This window comes from Camelina sativa, chromosome 11 (assembly GCF_000633955.1).
Source record: "Camelina sativa cultivar DH55 chromosome 11, Cs, whole genome shotgun sequence".
Lineage (NCBI taxonomy): Eukaryota > Viridiplantae > Streptophyta > Magnoliopsida > Brassicales > Brassicaceae > Camelina > Camelina sativa.
The window spans coordinates 38552126-38568535 of NC_025695.1; the positions used below are offsets into that span (position 1 = coordinate 38552126).

The 16410-nt window shown below is 32.5% G+C and overlaps 2 protein-coding genes across 2 annotated transcripts; both read right to left on the reverse strand.

Annotated features, from left to right (window-relative positions):
* Positions 925-4812, reverse strand: LOC104725501 (phospholipase ABHD3). Its single transcript, XM_010444171.1, has 14 exons — positions 4450-4812; positions 4265-4354; positions 4087-4148; positions 3891-3994; positions 3704-3793; positions 3280-3402; positions 3090-3167; positions 2752-2837; positions 2596-2644; positions 2455-2511; positions 2231-2361; positions 1688-1771; positions 1517-1586; positions 925-1427 (listed from the first exon to the last, which is right to left on the reverse strand). Exons 1-14 carry the CDS (start codon positions 4686-4688, stop codon positions 1068-1070), a joined length of 1623 nt encoding a protein of 540 aa, XP_010442473.1. The 5' UTR covers positions 4689-4812; the 3' UTR covers positions 925-1067.
* On the reverse strand, positions 13076-15483 carry LOC104728750 (putative polyol transporter 2). The gene is made up of 3 exons (XM_010447693.2): positions 15299-15483; positions 14861-15207; positions 13076-14369 (listed from the first exon to the last, which is right to left on the reverse strand). Exons 1-3 carry the CDS (start codon positions 15423-15425, stop codon positions 13308-13310), a joined length of 1536 nt encoding a protein of 511 aa, XP_010445995.1. The 5' UTR covers positions 15426-15483; the 3' UTR covers positions 13076-13307.

Sequence of the window (16410 nt, forward strand, 5' to 3'; positions counted from 1 at the left end):
TCGTATGAGCTTATTCTTCTTCCTCTGAAATACGTTCTTCATATGCTTTTAAGCGACCAACAATATCCTCGAAACTCGTCTTATTGAGGTCTAAAACTTGTTCTAATGAAGCTACCATGTGTATGAACTTTGTCCGTGGGAGACACTTCAAAAACTTTTTAACAAGTTTCGATTGATTAATGTTTTCAACAAGAGCTGCAGATTTAGAGGAGATCTCCGATAACTTTCCAGCAAAGCCATCAATCTTCTCTGTATCCTTCATCTTGAGGCGATCAAACTCGGCCATTAAAGTCTGCAACCTTGCTTCTTTAACTCTTTCTGCTCCAACATGTCTTGATTGAATTGCATCCCATACTTTCTTTGCCGTGTCGAGTTCTCCAACTTACAAAATAAGCGCTTCTGGGATGGATTGAAACAATAGTCCCATCGCCATATCATTCATGTCGCTGTCGTCCCCTGGTGTCTCAATTATTGGCCACACCTTGTGTATCCTGAGAAGAATCCGCATCTTCATAGCCCAAACTGTATAGTTTGAGGATTTTAGCATAGGACACTTCAGGGAAGAAGATCCTCCTCCTTCCATTGTCTTTGCTGATTCAACAATATCTCCCATAGCTCTGATACCAAATATAGAATTTGATTGTGGTTTTATGAACTCAAGAGAACTTAAAGTATTAACTCATTTTTATTAGTTTAAGAAAATTCCTCAAAACTTAAACTCTCAAAACTCTCTTTCACAAAAACACCACATAATTGTGTTATGCCTCAACACATATATATAGTAAAACACCAAACCTAATCCTACTAGGAAACCCCATAAGTTTAGATAACTCCTAACTTATTTTGATCCTTCTCTCTTTAGAATCATAACTCTAATAGGATTAGTATAATTTCTCAAGTTAACTTCAAACTTAAACCAACAGATGTGGGAAAGTCCTGAGAAGTTCTGTATAATATTGACGACAAATAGCTTATCGCAGGCTTATCTCAAGTAGGTTACAATCAAAAGTATGGATGGCATAAGTCATCTCTGTATATTGTTACTTTGCACGAGTAGAATATGATTTCTATTTTTCTACTAGCTTTCTAAATCTTTTCTTGATTGATAACAAAAGTGCAGGTCCTACAAATGGCCACGTCGTGACTATAGCAATGTATGCCAATAGCCAAATCGATTTCCGGCTGTATCTTGAAAGCTCATCCACTCTCTTCTTCAAAGGACCGAGTAAACTGTTATAAACTTGAGGAGTATTGTCCTTATGTTGATGATTACTTGTCTTTTCATCAATTTGACCACTATCCTCTTGTTCTGAATCAGCTCTTGTTGTGCCCACTTCACTTGATGCTGCAACCATCCCGTCTTCTCCAGTATCCACGAATGGTCCCTGATCAATCGAAGATCCCAATGGTTCTGGGATGATCTGCATCTGAAAGAATGATATGATGCATGTCTTAGGAGAGACTAAGAGTGTGGGGTGATGTCATGGAAACGGACAAAAACTCATTTCTCTCATACCTTCTGTCTTCTGTCTGCAAAGGGGCTGGAGAGTAGCACTTCAAAATATTCTTGCACAGCCCTTGTCCACCTAGACATTACAGTTTCACATTTATCAATTCCACTCCTAAGAAACTCCTTGCGGATAAAAATGTGTGAAGAGTATCTAAGAGACGCAGGCAGATAGATTACCACATGCTTGTTGCTGTCATCCCTTCATAGTAAGCAAGATGACCACCATGTGTTGTGGTTGCCAGAACTATGTTTTTGTTTGCCCTGCAAAAGTTGAGACATTGGAACATCAGTTTCATCACAATGCGCTACAGAAAGATACAACTAAGAAACTCACCAAATTTCGCCTACGTGAGCCATTCACTTCCTAATATAGCCACGCATGGAAACTCAATACAACAGAGAAACTAACCAACTCAATAGAACAGAAAATCACCAACTCAAGAACAAAACCAGATAATATGACTTTCTAGAGCATCTCCTACTCTCCCATATCAAAACCAATTCCCCAAATACTCGGATCATTGTTTCCTCGATCTAACTTCTGAATGATAGTGAGGTGATGTGGCATTACCTAACATCTAAATGGTTTCATCTGAAGACTTATCAGAGGCTCTACAAGGCTACAACAAAACTGGGTCAACTAGACTATTGTGCAAATTAATGTAGTCCATCAGTTCTAGAGCTGAAAACTGGAGAGGGTCAAAGCATATGGAATCTTACCTACATTCATCCCAAGGAATAGCTTCCCTAGTACAAACTGGATCATCCAAAGCACTGATACAGAGGAGTGGAACAGCGACATTTCCCACATATTGTGCACTGCTTGAACGTCTATAGTATGTATCAGTTGTCTGCATCGTTAAAGATATGGATTTTTCACTGCTTAAATGGAAAGATGGGATATATTAAACAAAGGGTAAAAGAGAACGTGAAGCAAACTGCACCTCGAATTTGGCAACAAGTCTGGTGGCGTAGTTGTCAAACTCTCGAACTGAACGTGACTAAAACAAGACACATAATGAATGGTTAATCTTTTAAGTCAATTTACTCGATTTTTGGTAAATTGATATAAAATCAGAACCCACCTTCTTAATTCCTTCCCAATCGGCTATACGAGAAATGATGGAATGGTGCCTGCAGTTACAACCATGTGTAATGGAAACAAGAAAGACATAACTAAAGAAAGCAAAAGTACATAAAGAATATAAAATTAACAATACAAGACAAGAATTTAGACATACAATTGTGCATAACCTTGTAGACCAATGGTAAGCATTCTGTCATACAATTTTTGAACGAGTTTGCGGTTGATAAATCGATCACATATCTGCAAACAGTATCCATTTCGATCAGTAAGGCTGACTGATTTTCTTTTCTAGATTATCCATACAAATTTTAGGAATTCGATTCAAAAAATGTAATGGTGAAAATAATCATACTAGAAGCAAGAACTTGTAGAAGATGATGTGAAACAAGAACCTTATTCATGAAATGAAGAGAGACATTTTTCCACTAGGAATTTTAAACAGTTAGCAATATCACAGATTGTTAGTTAGAGAGGACGTGAAGGTCTACTGACCAGAAGATCCCAAGGAGAGCACACAGCAGTAGCTCCAATAAGAGGTGTATTTGGCCCATCCTCCCCAAGATATTTTACCTGGATGATGTATAAAATTATAAAAGTAAGAAAAACCACATGAACCAATTGTAACCACAATATTTGATGCATGACTTAAGGGAATCAAAGGTACATAAGAGGCGAGATATACCAGAACGTTGGCACCAATGCTTGTTCCAACAGCAAACAAAGGAGCCTCTGGGAACTGAGTATGGATGTGATCAATTACTTTCCGAAGATCTTCTGTCCACCCAGCAGTGTAGACGCAGTCCGACTGAGTCATTTAAAGAGTCAGTCAGTCAATGACTCATAATTTCCCAAACTACATGCATAATTAATAAGATTGCAAAGCCAATTAATCCCTTTGATAAGTCATGCTTCTTCCAGAACATGTAATGGCGAATTTTATAGCAAGATTGACGGTAACATATCGAAGTAGAAGTCTAAGATCATGAATATTATTCTAGCAACTCATCTAAATATAAAATCAGTATAGCCACGCAGCTGTGATCCAAAACATCACCTAGATAAAGGTAACCAAAGCTAGAACTCAAAATCAATACAAAGAAACTCACGGTTAAAGATATCCCTCCAAGTCCACGATGATTTTGCACAACAACATTCCATCCTTCCTTTGCCAGCCTGAACGCAACATGTTTAATATACTGTAGAAATAGAACAGAACAAAAGCAAGAGATACATGAGAATCTCCCAAAGAGAAAGAAACGGAAACAGAGAAATTAAGTAAGCAGTGAAATTTACTGCAGCAGAAGAATCACTAGTGAGCCCTGGAACCACAATAGCAATTGGAGTCCTATCAGTTCCTGTATTTGAGGCATTGACCACCTGAGATATGCCTTCCACAACTACAGAGAACAAAAAAAATAGTTGTAATACAATGAATCAAAAAAAAAAACTGAAAACAGCAAATGTGTAATTAGTAATACTTAACACCAACCATCAGAATACATTAACCAGTCCAAAGCAATTGTGCCACCATCTGTTGCCTGATAGAGAATCCTGACCACAGAAAATATCAAATCTTTAGGAAAATTACATCAATTTCTGAAGAACACATATAAGTGTTTGTGCCTACAAGATCTGAGCAAGTAAAAGATATGGTCTTTTGAGCTCACCGCTTATAGGAGAAATGAGGCGATTTCCCAAAAAGGCTAAGGAAAGCTGTTTGAAGATGAGGGCTTGAAAGCCAGAACGTAGGAAAGTATCTGCCAAATTTTTGAAAATTACAAATCTTTAACATAAGAAAGTGAAAGATTGTATTTTTATGGATCAAGAACAGTTCAAAAAACAAAACATATACCGTCCGTGAAGGAGACGACACTTGGAGACAATAAACTGACATAACTCAGAGCTGGGATTGAAAGTGAGAGAGATAGGATCTGCTTTAGGGAAATGAATCTCGAGGAAGAAGTAGAGGAAAACTAAGATTGTGAGGAAGAAGAAGATGAGATAGTGAGAGATTGGGATGAAGGAGATAGATTTGAAGAGGAGGGGATAAGGAGAGACCAATTCATCATCATGTGTGATTACGCAATTCATGGTGGTCAATCTTAAAGTAAAGATCTTTTTGATGTTTTGCACAAATGTGGGAGACGAAACGAGAGATAACCAGTTTTGTTTGAACAGAGCTGCTCCAACAAAACTAATTATGACGTTTTGACCATTTGCTTCTCACTCCAACCAATCGGGGGTTTTTTTTTTCATTATTATTATTACTAGATTTCTTAACCAAAAAACCCTATGAAGCACAATATCAAAAAAAAAAAAAAAAACGTAACAAACGTAATCAATACAATAAAACTAAAATATGTTTCTGTTCCGGTAATGACACCTCAGCAATTTGGAGAATTGTAGAACTGACATTTCAATTAAAATAAATTAGACTTAACATAAATTAATGCTTACAATCTTATGTAACATGTTTTTTTGTCCAAATTATATAGCCTAACAATGTTCAAAATAACAATTAAAGACATTTAAATTAAAGTGTGTTCCAATATAGATAAACCATACATAAAATAACTAGAATTCAATTAATTTTGTAATATTTTTATGGAAAAATGATTGTCAGCTACTTGAAGTATACGCCAACACATGATCACACATACAAACAATATAAATATCCTGTTAACTACGTGAACTATTGTCATCACATAAGAACATCCATAAACAAACATAGGTTATGTGTACAACACCATAAACATTAAATTTTGGCCAGAGTCCGGCGTTGACCAGTGTTGACCGGCGTTGACCAGAATTTTTTTTTTCTTTTTTTCCTAAAAATAATAATTTTTTTGTTTTTATATATTTTTATAAATAAATAAAAAAGATTAAATGATTTGTATAATTTACAAAAAAAAATATAACAACAAAAAAATATAAGAAAATTATGTACCAAAAAAAATCAAAAATTTTATGACAAACAAAATTTGTGGTATATATCTAGTAACTAATTTTGTTAATACAGAAAATACACCAAAAATAATATAATAAAACTATACCACCAAAATTTTATGTGTAGTAGATTTTTTTATGAAACTATAACAAATATATACCTTTACGTTTTAAAAATCATGTTTTTGTTTTGTATTTTCAAAGATGGGAGTTTTAAATATTTTTTTCTTTTTTACTTATTTATAAGATTATGTCATTTGAAATATATCCAAGGCATTGCCAACTATTTTTTTTTTTTTTTAATAGATCAACCTTTGATTTTACAAAATCAACTTTTGTTTATTAACTATCTTCTTGATATATGTCTTTCATGTAAATAAATAGAATTTTCATTATTTTGTTCCTTTGTTTTTCTTATTAAAAACAAAAAAATAGTTGGTAATGTCTTGGATATATTTCAGATGACATAATCTTATGATAAGTAAAATAAAAAAAAAATTAAAACCCCCACCTTTAAAAATACAAAATAATAAAAAAATGATTCTTAAAAGGAAAATGTATATATTTGTTATAGTTTTATGAAACAATCTACTACACATAAAATTTTGGTGGTATAGTTTTATTATATTATTTTTGGTATATTTTCTGTATTAACAACATTAGTTACTAGATATATCACAAATTTTGTTTGTCATATAATTTTTTTTTTTTTGGTATATAATTTTCTTGTATTATTTGTTGTATAACTTTTTGTTGTTATTTTGTTTTTGTAAGGAAATTATACAAATTATTTAATCTTTTTTATTTACTTATCAAAACTACATAAAAACACAATAATATTATTAAGAAAAAAGAAAAAAAAAATTTGAATATTTTTTCTCATCAACGCTGGTCAACGCCGGTCAACACTGGTCAACACCGGATTCCGACCAAAATTTAATGTTTATGGTATTGTACACATAACCTATGTTTCTTTATGGATGTCATTATGTGATAACAATAGTTCACGTAGTTAGCAAGACATTTATATTGTTTGTATGTGTGGTCATGTGTTGGTGTATACTTCAAGTAGCTGGCAATCACTTTTTCTATTTTTATTATATCATATAATATATAAATATACTATAATTTATCTTTGTATTTTTGTAAAATGCGGGACTTCGGTAATTTTTGCTTCCGTCCCATCCTTTTTCCAGTCGGGAATAAAAGTTTGTCTTATATCGAAAATGTCCTACATCAAGAATCTCCCATATTGGGAATGTGTTTTTTTTTTTTAACTATATTCAGTTCTCAAAACCTAACTAATTTGATTAAGTGTCAACTTGGAAAACGGTAAATATCTACTTTATGATGATATCCAAATGGAAATACGACGTTTGAATCTCTTATCCAATACCTTTAAATATTTTATATAAATTAGGAAAAAAAATATATGGAATAACCTAGATTATCAAGTTGCACAAACACACATCTATAGGTGTGTCCCACATTACTCATGTGGGTTTCACGAAACGGGTTTTATATGGGTCAAAAAAATATTAAATCTGTTGCAGGATATACCTATCGAGGTGTGTTTGCGAGCTTGATTATTTAGGTTATCCCATTTGAAAAGTTTGATTTTTTGTTAATTTTTATTTGATTTAATAATATACGGATTTAATAAAAATCTAATGGTTACTAATTTGGTTCAAGTTTGATCCGGGCATACTTGGATTAAAACTTTGTAGTGAGATCATAACTATTTCAAATATTCACAAACTTACTAAAACCAAACCAATTTAAATTTGAATTATATTGACAAATATGACCCCGCACGTACGTGTGGGTCCGAACCTAGTTATTATTATTACTAAAATTCTTAACCAAAAAACCCCATGAAGCACAATATCAAAAAAAAAAGTAAATAAAAACATAACAAAACGTAATCAATACAATAAAACTACAATATGTTTTTCTTCAGATGATGACACCTCAGCATTTTGGAGAATTGTAGAGCTGACACCTCAGTTAAAATAGGTAACCAATCAAATTATAAGAACTAATACAATTCATCATTTTTCTCCAGTAATAATCCTAGTTTTTTACTCTAGTTTTACTTTAATTATAAGAACTAATACAATTCATCATTTTTCTCCACGTCACTTTACTCTAGTTTTTTTCTTTCTTATGTTAATATTGATTAAAAAACATAAAAAGGTAAATGTTACAAAGCCTATATAGGGCTTAATCGGCTAACACACATTTAAGAGAACCAAATTTGAATCTAAAAAAATAAAATCAAGTACCAGGCTGATCTTTCACGAGGAATAAAGGGGAGAGAAGACATGGTTGAAACAAATAACAAAATTGAAGCAGAGAACGATGAGAGATTAAAAAAAAATAGAGACGCACTCTCTCACTTATCACTCTTGGGATCGATTTGGTTTGGTATGTTTCTTTGTAGTTGTATAAATCTGAATGGAGATTTATAAATGTAAATATGTGGACATATGCTGCAAATCAATGACATGAAAGGAGTGCGGTCAAATTTTCTAAAAATTAAAACACCCCGTCGAACATACAAGACAGCACTTGCAGTCTCCAGTATAAAAAGAAGAAAGCTCCAATTGTGAATTTTCTTCTCCTTTTAATCCAATATATTACAGGTTTAATAGTGGTTCTGTGTGCTATAAAACCAAAAGAAAATTTTGAGAAGTCTCCCTATATGTGATATGTACTCTCATGTAGTTATCTTTGTTTCTTGACTTGTGAAATCTCGCGCGTGGATCATGGAGTGCATCTGATTCGTTGCTTGCAACATGTAGTAGAGACAAGGCTGTCTAGATTTGGGAGATACCACGGAAGAAAAAATTTGATTGTGTTGTAGTGTTAAATGGCCATATACAAAATGTTAAGATGGTCCATTGGACAGTGGCACAGTATGATAAAACTATCAAGGTAAAGAGAATAATGCTTCAAAAGTGCTTTGATGAATTGATCATCGAAGCTTTAAAACGTTTTTCATATCATATCCATGTATAGGCATTTAACTACAATTCTTGTGTGTCTCTTAACAAGTTTGGTGGTCTAAGGATGAGTATGGTGATTATAACTTTGCCCAAACCATAATTAGGTGAATGTGAATCTAACAAGTATACTGTGCTATTGTTTTCTAAAATCTTCTTCTATGAGTATAATAATACATGTTGCTTCTACCGTAAGGGGCCTATGGGCTATTTCCTTTAATATTAATTTGGAAAAGATGTCACTTATAGATTAGTGAATCTTTTATCCATTCTTTTTGATTAGAGGTTTCATCTCTATGTTACCTGGTTTGACAACATTAGGATTTCTTGAACTTGTAATGATGATCTAACAATAAAATTATGAAGGACAAGTATTGATGGGATGCAATCTGGTGAAGGATATGTAACCCAGGTGAAGATATGCAATCAATTATCACTTCATCGCTAGGGAATCCATGTTCCAACTTGTAGGTAATATAATATATACCTGTTTGATTTTTTTGGACTCATCTCTGTGCACTTTATGGTTTCCACAATCGTACGATTCAGTTTATCGGTCAAGGTATAGACTTCTCACTTTAGTTTGTTTTGAGGCATTTGTAAGATACAATGGTAAATTCATACTAAATTACTTGGGTAACATCATGGCAACCAATGTGACAATTTCTTATACATGTTCTTCTTTCTTGTAACTGTAAGTTTGTGAAGAACATTATAAAAACAGAGAATTTTTCATCTAAGATGAATATGGATAAATTTGTGCCTTTGTGGTGATGAACGCAGAGATTCGAAAATCGCTTCATAAAAATTTGAACCTCAGCTTTTCGGAGTGTTTTGAGAGTGACACATCATTAAAATTGATATCCAATAAGAACATTCGATTAATACAACTCATATATCAATAATTATTATTTCATGTTCAACATAAGCATTTCTGAATTTTAAGGAACTAACACATCATTAAAATTGTGTAACCAATCAAATTATAAGAAATATTATACATCATATAATATCAATATTTTTTAAGAAAACAAATGTTTAAATTTATAGGTTAAATTTAAACTAAATTAATAAATCATTTACAATTTTTTAAAATATAATGATATTAGCCAAGTATATTAATCATTGTATCTCATATCAATATTTCCAAAACATGGGTTTAAATTATAGCTTAAAATTAAAATAAATTAATAAATCATTTACAATTTTAAAAACACTGGTATACTAATACAATCAATACAACATAAGTATCATATTAGTAAGATATAAATATAACACAAATATAATATAAATCAAGAATAACACAAAACAAAACTAATGTAAAAAATATGTATGTGTATAAATGTAAATGTTATCAAATAAAACAAAACAAATAGATTTTACAAAAAGAACAAAAGAGAAATAAATAACTTCTTTGACAACAAACAAACTATAGAAAACTAAATTTGTATAAACTACAAAAATAATACACGAGAAAATCAAGCTACACTAATATTTCTAACTCCCATAACAAGTAAATAAAATAAAATTTGAGAGTAATGTTGATAGTGATTTTATATATTATAACATGAACGAATGACAAATTAAAAAATATATAAGTTCCAAAATTGAAAAATTTATATTAAATTTTAAAGCAGTAAAAACTAAATAATCATCTACTTTAAAATTACTTTAAAAATTAACCTAATCCTTATGCTATTCAACAAAAGTATCATAGTATTAAAATAATATATAAAATCAGGGGGAATTGTCTTTGGTCAAGTGGTTACAAGCTTACAACATCACCTCTACGATCGATACCACTGGTATTCGACTCCACTAAGTCGTGTTCCAAAATATGTCAATGTATTTTGACAAATATTAACTTTTCTAACAATTAAAAAAACACTATAAAACAATATGTGATTAAATTTGTATTAAATACAAAAAATATACCACAAATTCAAACCACACTAATATATCTCCCACATTAGGGTAAAGAAAATAAAAGATAACATACATTAGGGTTAGTTACGCTATTTATACAATTAAGTCCACTCGATTTAAATGTAAACATTTATAAGCCATCGTAGATTTGAGATTTCTCAAATTTTATTTTTATTTGTGCATTTTTCTATTCTATCATTGTATAAACATATTTTGGAGGGATCGGTCGTAGATGTGATGTTGTAAGCCTGTAACCACTTGACTAAAGACACTTTCCTCTGATTTTGTGTATTATTTTAATACTATTATACTTTTGTTGAATAGCATAAGGATTAGGTTAATTTTTAAAGTAATTATTAAGTAGATGATTATTTAGTTTTCACTGCTTTAAACTATAAAATAAAACCTTCAATTTTGAAACTTATATATTGTTTAATTTGACATTAGTTTGTGTTATAATATATAAAATCACTATCAACATTACTCTCAAAATTTATTTTATTTACTTGTTATGGGAGTTAGAAATATTAGTGTAGCTTGATTTTCTGGTGTATTATTTTTGTAGCTTATACAAATTTAATCACCTAATTTTTCTATAGTTTGTTTGTTGTCAAAGAAGTTATTTATTTCTCTTTTGTTCTTTTTGTAAAATCTAATTGTTTTGTTTTATTTTATAATAATTACATTCAAGTCAATATACACATACATATTTTTTACATTAGTCTGGTTTTGTGTTCTTCGTTAATCTTGATTTATATTATATTTTTATTATATTTATATGTTACTAATATGATACTTATGTTGCATTGATTGTATTAGTATACCTTTGTTTTTAAAGTTGTACATGATTTATTAATTTATTTTAAATTCAATCAATAATTTAAACCTAAGTTTTTGGAAATATTGATACAACATATAATGATTAATATACTTGGTTGATATCATTATTTTTAAAAAAAATTGTAAATGATTTATTAATTTAGTTTAGACATTGATGTATAATATTTCTTATAATTTGATTGGTTACACAATTTTAATGATGTGTTAGTTACTTAAAATCCAGAAATGCTTATGTTGAACATGAAATAATTATTATTGGTTGAGATATATGAGTTGTATTAATTGAAATGTTTTTATTGGATATCAATTTTAATGACGCGTCACTCTCAAAACACTCCAAAAAGCTGATATTCAGATTTTTATAAAGCGATCTTTGAATTATTGCGTTCATCACCACAAAGGCTCAAATTTCTCCATATTCATTTTAGATGACAAATTCTCTGTTTTTATAATGTTCTTCACAATCTTACAGTTAGAAGAAAGAAGAACATGTATAAGAAATGGTCACATTGGTTGCCATGGTGTTATCCAAGTAATTTAGTATGACTTTACCATTGTTTCTGACAAATGCCTCAAAACAAACTAAAGTGAGATGTATATACCTTGACCGATAAACTGAATCGTACGATTGTGGAAACCATAAAGTGCACAGAGATGGGTCCAAAAAAATCAAATTGGTATATATTTTATTACCTACAAGTTGGAACATGGATTTCCTAGCGATGAAGAATATCCGACTGCATGCATCTTGGGTCAGACTTGTATGCTAAACTCTATAAAGTGATAATTGATTGCATATCTTCATCGGGGTACATATCCTTCAGCAGGTTGCATCCCATCAATACTTGTCCTTCATAATTTTATTGTTAGATCATCATTACAAGTTCAAGAAATCTTAATGTTGTCAAACCAGGTAACATAGAGATGAAACCTCTTATCAAAAACAATGGATAAAGGATTCACTAATCTATAAGTGACCATCTTTCCCACATCATCATTAAAGGAGATAGTCCATAGGCCCCATATGGTAGAAGAATGACCACAAAGTGAAGATTAAAAGCAACATGTATTATTATACTCATAGAAGAAGATTTTAGAAAACAATAGCACAATATACTTAGATTCACCTAATTAAGGTTGGTGCAAAGTTATAATCACTGTACGCATTCTTAAACTACCAAACTTGTTAAGAGAAATCCAAGAACACATTCACGTGTAAGCTTTTGTTTGGAGGGTTTATAATAGGGCAAAGTTATAATCACCATTGGTTAATTGCGTCTTGCGTATGATGTAAACCTAATGGTGAGAACAAATTAACATAAGAAAAAAAAAACTAGAGTAAAGTGACGTGGAACCGAGGATTATTACTGGAAAAAAATGATGAGTTGTATTAATTTTTTTTAATTTGATTGGTTACTTATTTTAGCTGAGGTGTAAGCTCCAGAATTTTCCAAAATGTTGAGGTGTTATCACCTGAAGAGAAACGCTCACCTCAAAACAAATTTTATTTTTATTAGTGCTTTGTTTTGAGATTCTCTAGTAGAAATGTGATTTTGTTTAAAGTTGTTAGTGACTTGTTTTGATTAGTTTAATATTAATTATATGATTAGTTTAATTTAGAGCAACTCAAATGAGTTGCTCTAGTGGACATGGTCTTAGAAATTTCTACTACTTGAAAATTGTTTTTTTGTCTCACAATATAACACACTTTTGAGTTATAAACTTGCAAATAACTGAAACGCACCTTAATAATTCGTCCGAACAAAGTAATTAAACCTACCTTAGCATTAGAATTAATAAAAAAAATAGAGATGAAGAGTTTCTTACTCTTTTTCGCAAAAAAAAAAAGAAAAAAAAAACTTATTAAAGCTGTAGAAAATGTCCGATTAAACATGACAAGTCAAATCCTCTACTAATCTTCTTTGTAGTCGCACTCGCCCCATGAAGACTCGGTTACGAGAATCTTTTGACGTTCCATTAAAAATTCTCACTCTCATAGTTCATCAACAACTTCTTTACCCTTGCTCGTAACATTGTTCTTTTTGTTTGCGCTGTAGCTCCCGAAGAGACTCTCTATTTCTTCTAAAGCCACACCACGTGTCTCCGGAAGGAAAGTGAAGAAGAAGACCCATGCGGCGACCGCAACTCCGGCGAAGAGAAAGAACGCACCACCGATGGTGAGACCCTTAGAAAGAGACAGGAATGTCATTCCGATAATACCACTCATAAGTCTATTCAACATCACTCCCAAACTTGCACCTTGAGCTCTTAGCCTCACGGGGAATATCTCTGAGCAGTAAACCCACGTCACGGGGCCTGCGCCTATTGAGAATGTTGCCACAAAAGTCATCACCGTTGTAACGCTAAGCCCTATAGCCCACTTGATAGTTTGTTCGGGGTTCTTGTTAATTACTGTGAGACTAGTTCCAAGTGATGTCAAGGAAATAAACATTCCGCCCATACTCGTAAGCAACAAGGCACGACGTCCAAACCGATCAACCACACAAGTCCTTACCACGATGAAGAGGGTCTTGACAACTCCAACAGCCACCGTAGCCAAAAGCTGGTCATTCTTGGATCTCAGTCCAGCCTTTGAGAAGATGGTCGGAGAGTAAAGCACGACTCCATCGATTCCAGAGGCTTGCTGGGCTAAGTGGATGCCAAGGCATGCTATGAGGATGTGTCGAACAGCCGGGGTTGGTCGGACAAGAAGGTCCTTCCACACGCCTTTACCGGCAGTCTTCTTTTTCGGCACGACTACAATATCGTTTGTCATATCATCAAGGATTCCAGCTGCATGTTTGATGTCATTGAGCCTAGAGATGGCTTCTTCTTTAGTGTTTGAGGTTTTGTCAAGAACTTTAAAAGCATCTCCAATGCGACCTTGGAGGACTAGCCACCGTGGAGACTCCGGCATTGCCAACACTCCAATGGCTAGGAATATCGAGGGAATCGCTCCAATCCCTAACATGAACCTCCAACCGAGATGCTCGGGAAGCTTGGAGAAGAAGTAGTTGGACACATATCCTAAAAGTATACCAATGTTGATAAATATCTGCATACAAAAAGAAACATATTATCATCAACCTTCATGTAAAATTCTTTATTTCAAATAATAATAAAGGTTGAAACTATTGCATGTACCTCAGGGAAAAAGCTAAGGAAACCACGNGGTCATATCATCAGGGATTCCAGCCGCACGTTTGATGTCATTGAGCCTAGAGATGGCTTCTTCTTTAGTGTTTGAGGTTTTGTCAAGAACTTTAAAAGCATCTCCAATGCGACCTTGGAGGACTAGCCACCGTGGAGACTCCGGCATTGCCAACACTCCAATGGCTAGGAATACCGAGGGAATCGCTCCAATCCCTAACATGAACCTCCAACCGAGATGCTCGGGAAGCTTGGAGAAGAAGTAGTTGGACACATATCCTAAAAGTATACCAATGTTGATAAATATCTGCATACAAAAAGAAACATATTATCATCAACCTTCATGTAAAATTCTTTATTTCAAATAATAATAAAGGTTGAAACTATTGCATGTACCTCAGGGAAAAAGCTAAGGAAACCACGTGAGGAGGCAGGAGCGACTTCAGCGGTGTAAACAGGCGCAATCATCATAGCATAACCGACACCGATACCAGCTACGAAACGACCCACCATAATGAAAGGATAGTTTGTGGCAAAACCCATGAGAAGAGCACCACAAAAGAAGAAGGCTCCTGCCAACACTATGGTATATCTTCTTCCAATCCAATCGGAAGTTCTACCGGCCGCGCCTGAACCGATTATAGAATAGATATTCAGAATCCCCATAAGAACCTCAAGTTGTACATCCGACAGTTTCAAATCGTCTTTTATGAAAATTGCAGCTCCACTCATCACTCCTATATCTGCAACATCCATAAAATGTAAGTATAATTATCTATACCGTAAAATAAAACCAACCTTAGTGAATGGTAAGAATTCATAACGAATACGAACCGTAACCAAGGATTATAGACGTCATTGATGCTAAGATTGCACAAGCAAAAGCAAATCGGCTTCTATTCCCTCTTGGCGGCTTGGGCTCCGCAACAACAACACCTCTTTCTTCTCCTGAGGAACTCATTGTGCCGCCCACCGTGATTGTAAAACTCAAAGTGAAAAAGAGTGTTATTAGCAGGAAAAAAAACTAAGTTTCTTGTGAGTTAAGAAATCTATTGGAAGATGAGAATTTAAATAGATGTGGGATCACATGTTTTAGAAAATATCAAACAAGCATCCAGTTAACTAATCAGTTACAGAAAATAGTCACTTGAAATTCCAATTATAGAAACCGGATATCAAGATACACATGGTTTTACTCTAATCCACAAGATTTGTCCTAAAATTAGCAGTTTATAGTAAAAACAAATCATTTAAGATTTTAAGATTTGTCGTCTCACTCTTTTTTTTTTGTTATTACCTTATCTAAATTTAGAAACATAAGTTAATACTTAATAGACATCCTCAAATTGTTATAATTTTAAATGCAAGAAAAAAAAAACATATGGTTCACCTTAAAAAATATTCTCTCTTTCTCTCCTAGGGCTACTGCATATTTTACTATAATCAACTGTTTATAGGTATTAAAAGTTTTCTTCTCTTCCTCTTTGCCATTCTCTATTTAGCTGTTTTCTATCATCACTCTAAGAAAAAAAAATCACATAGTATTTATAAGAGAAAAAAATTAGTGTAAAAAAGGAAATATATTTGCTATTGTATGAAGGGGGAAAAAAACCTAAAACTTTATGAAAAAACTCATAATTTTTTGAAGTAAAAAAAATACTAGTTATACTAGAATGCAAGCTAGAAGTGAAGGGTTTAACTACAATGAATGCAAAAACTCATAATTGGCCATTTAAGTGTGTATTGATTTGCAAGAAGTGTAGTATTTGGTGATACTGGTTGGACTTCAAAGATCCAAACAACAAGAAGAGCAGAAAAATCATAACTATCCATATCATTTTCCTTATTAATTCAAAAATATATCAATGCAAAACCATTTTTTTCTTATTCAAACTCACAATTCAATAAAATAATAATGTACTTCAACACTTTGTGAAAGTGTACTA

Coding starts and splice junctions, on each gene's coding strand:
- LOC104725501 (XM_010444171.1), bottom strand. CDS start 4,688: ATGAATTGCGTAATCACACATGATGATGAATTGGTCTCTCCTTATCCC. Junction 3,794..3,890: donor CTAGTGATTCTTCTGCTGCA/GTAAATTTCACT, acceptor CTATTTCTACAG/TATATTAAACATGTTGCGTT. Junction 2,645..2,751: donor CTACAAGGTTATGCACAATT/GTATGTCTAAAT, acceptor TTGTAACTGCAG/GCACCATTCCATCATTTCTC.
- LOC104728750 (XM_010447693.2), bottom strand. CDS start 15,425: ATGAGTTCCTCAGGAGAAGAAAGAGGTGTTGTTGTTGCGGAGCCCAAG. Junction 15,208..15,298: donor GTCTATAATCCTTGGTTACG/GTTCGTATTCGT, acceptor TGGATGTTGCAG/ATATAGGAGTGATGAGTGGA. Junction 14,370..14,860: donor TCCTTAGCTTTTTCCCTGAG/GTACATGCAATA, acceptor TTTTGTATGCAG/ATATTTATCAACATTGGTAT.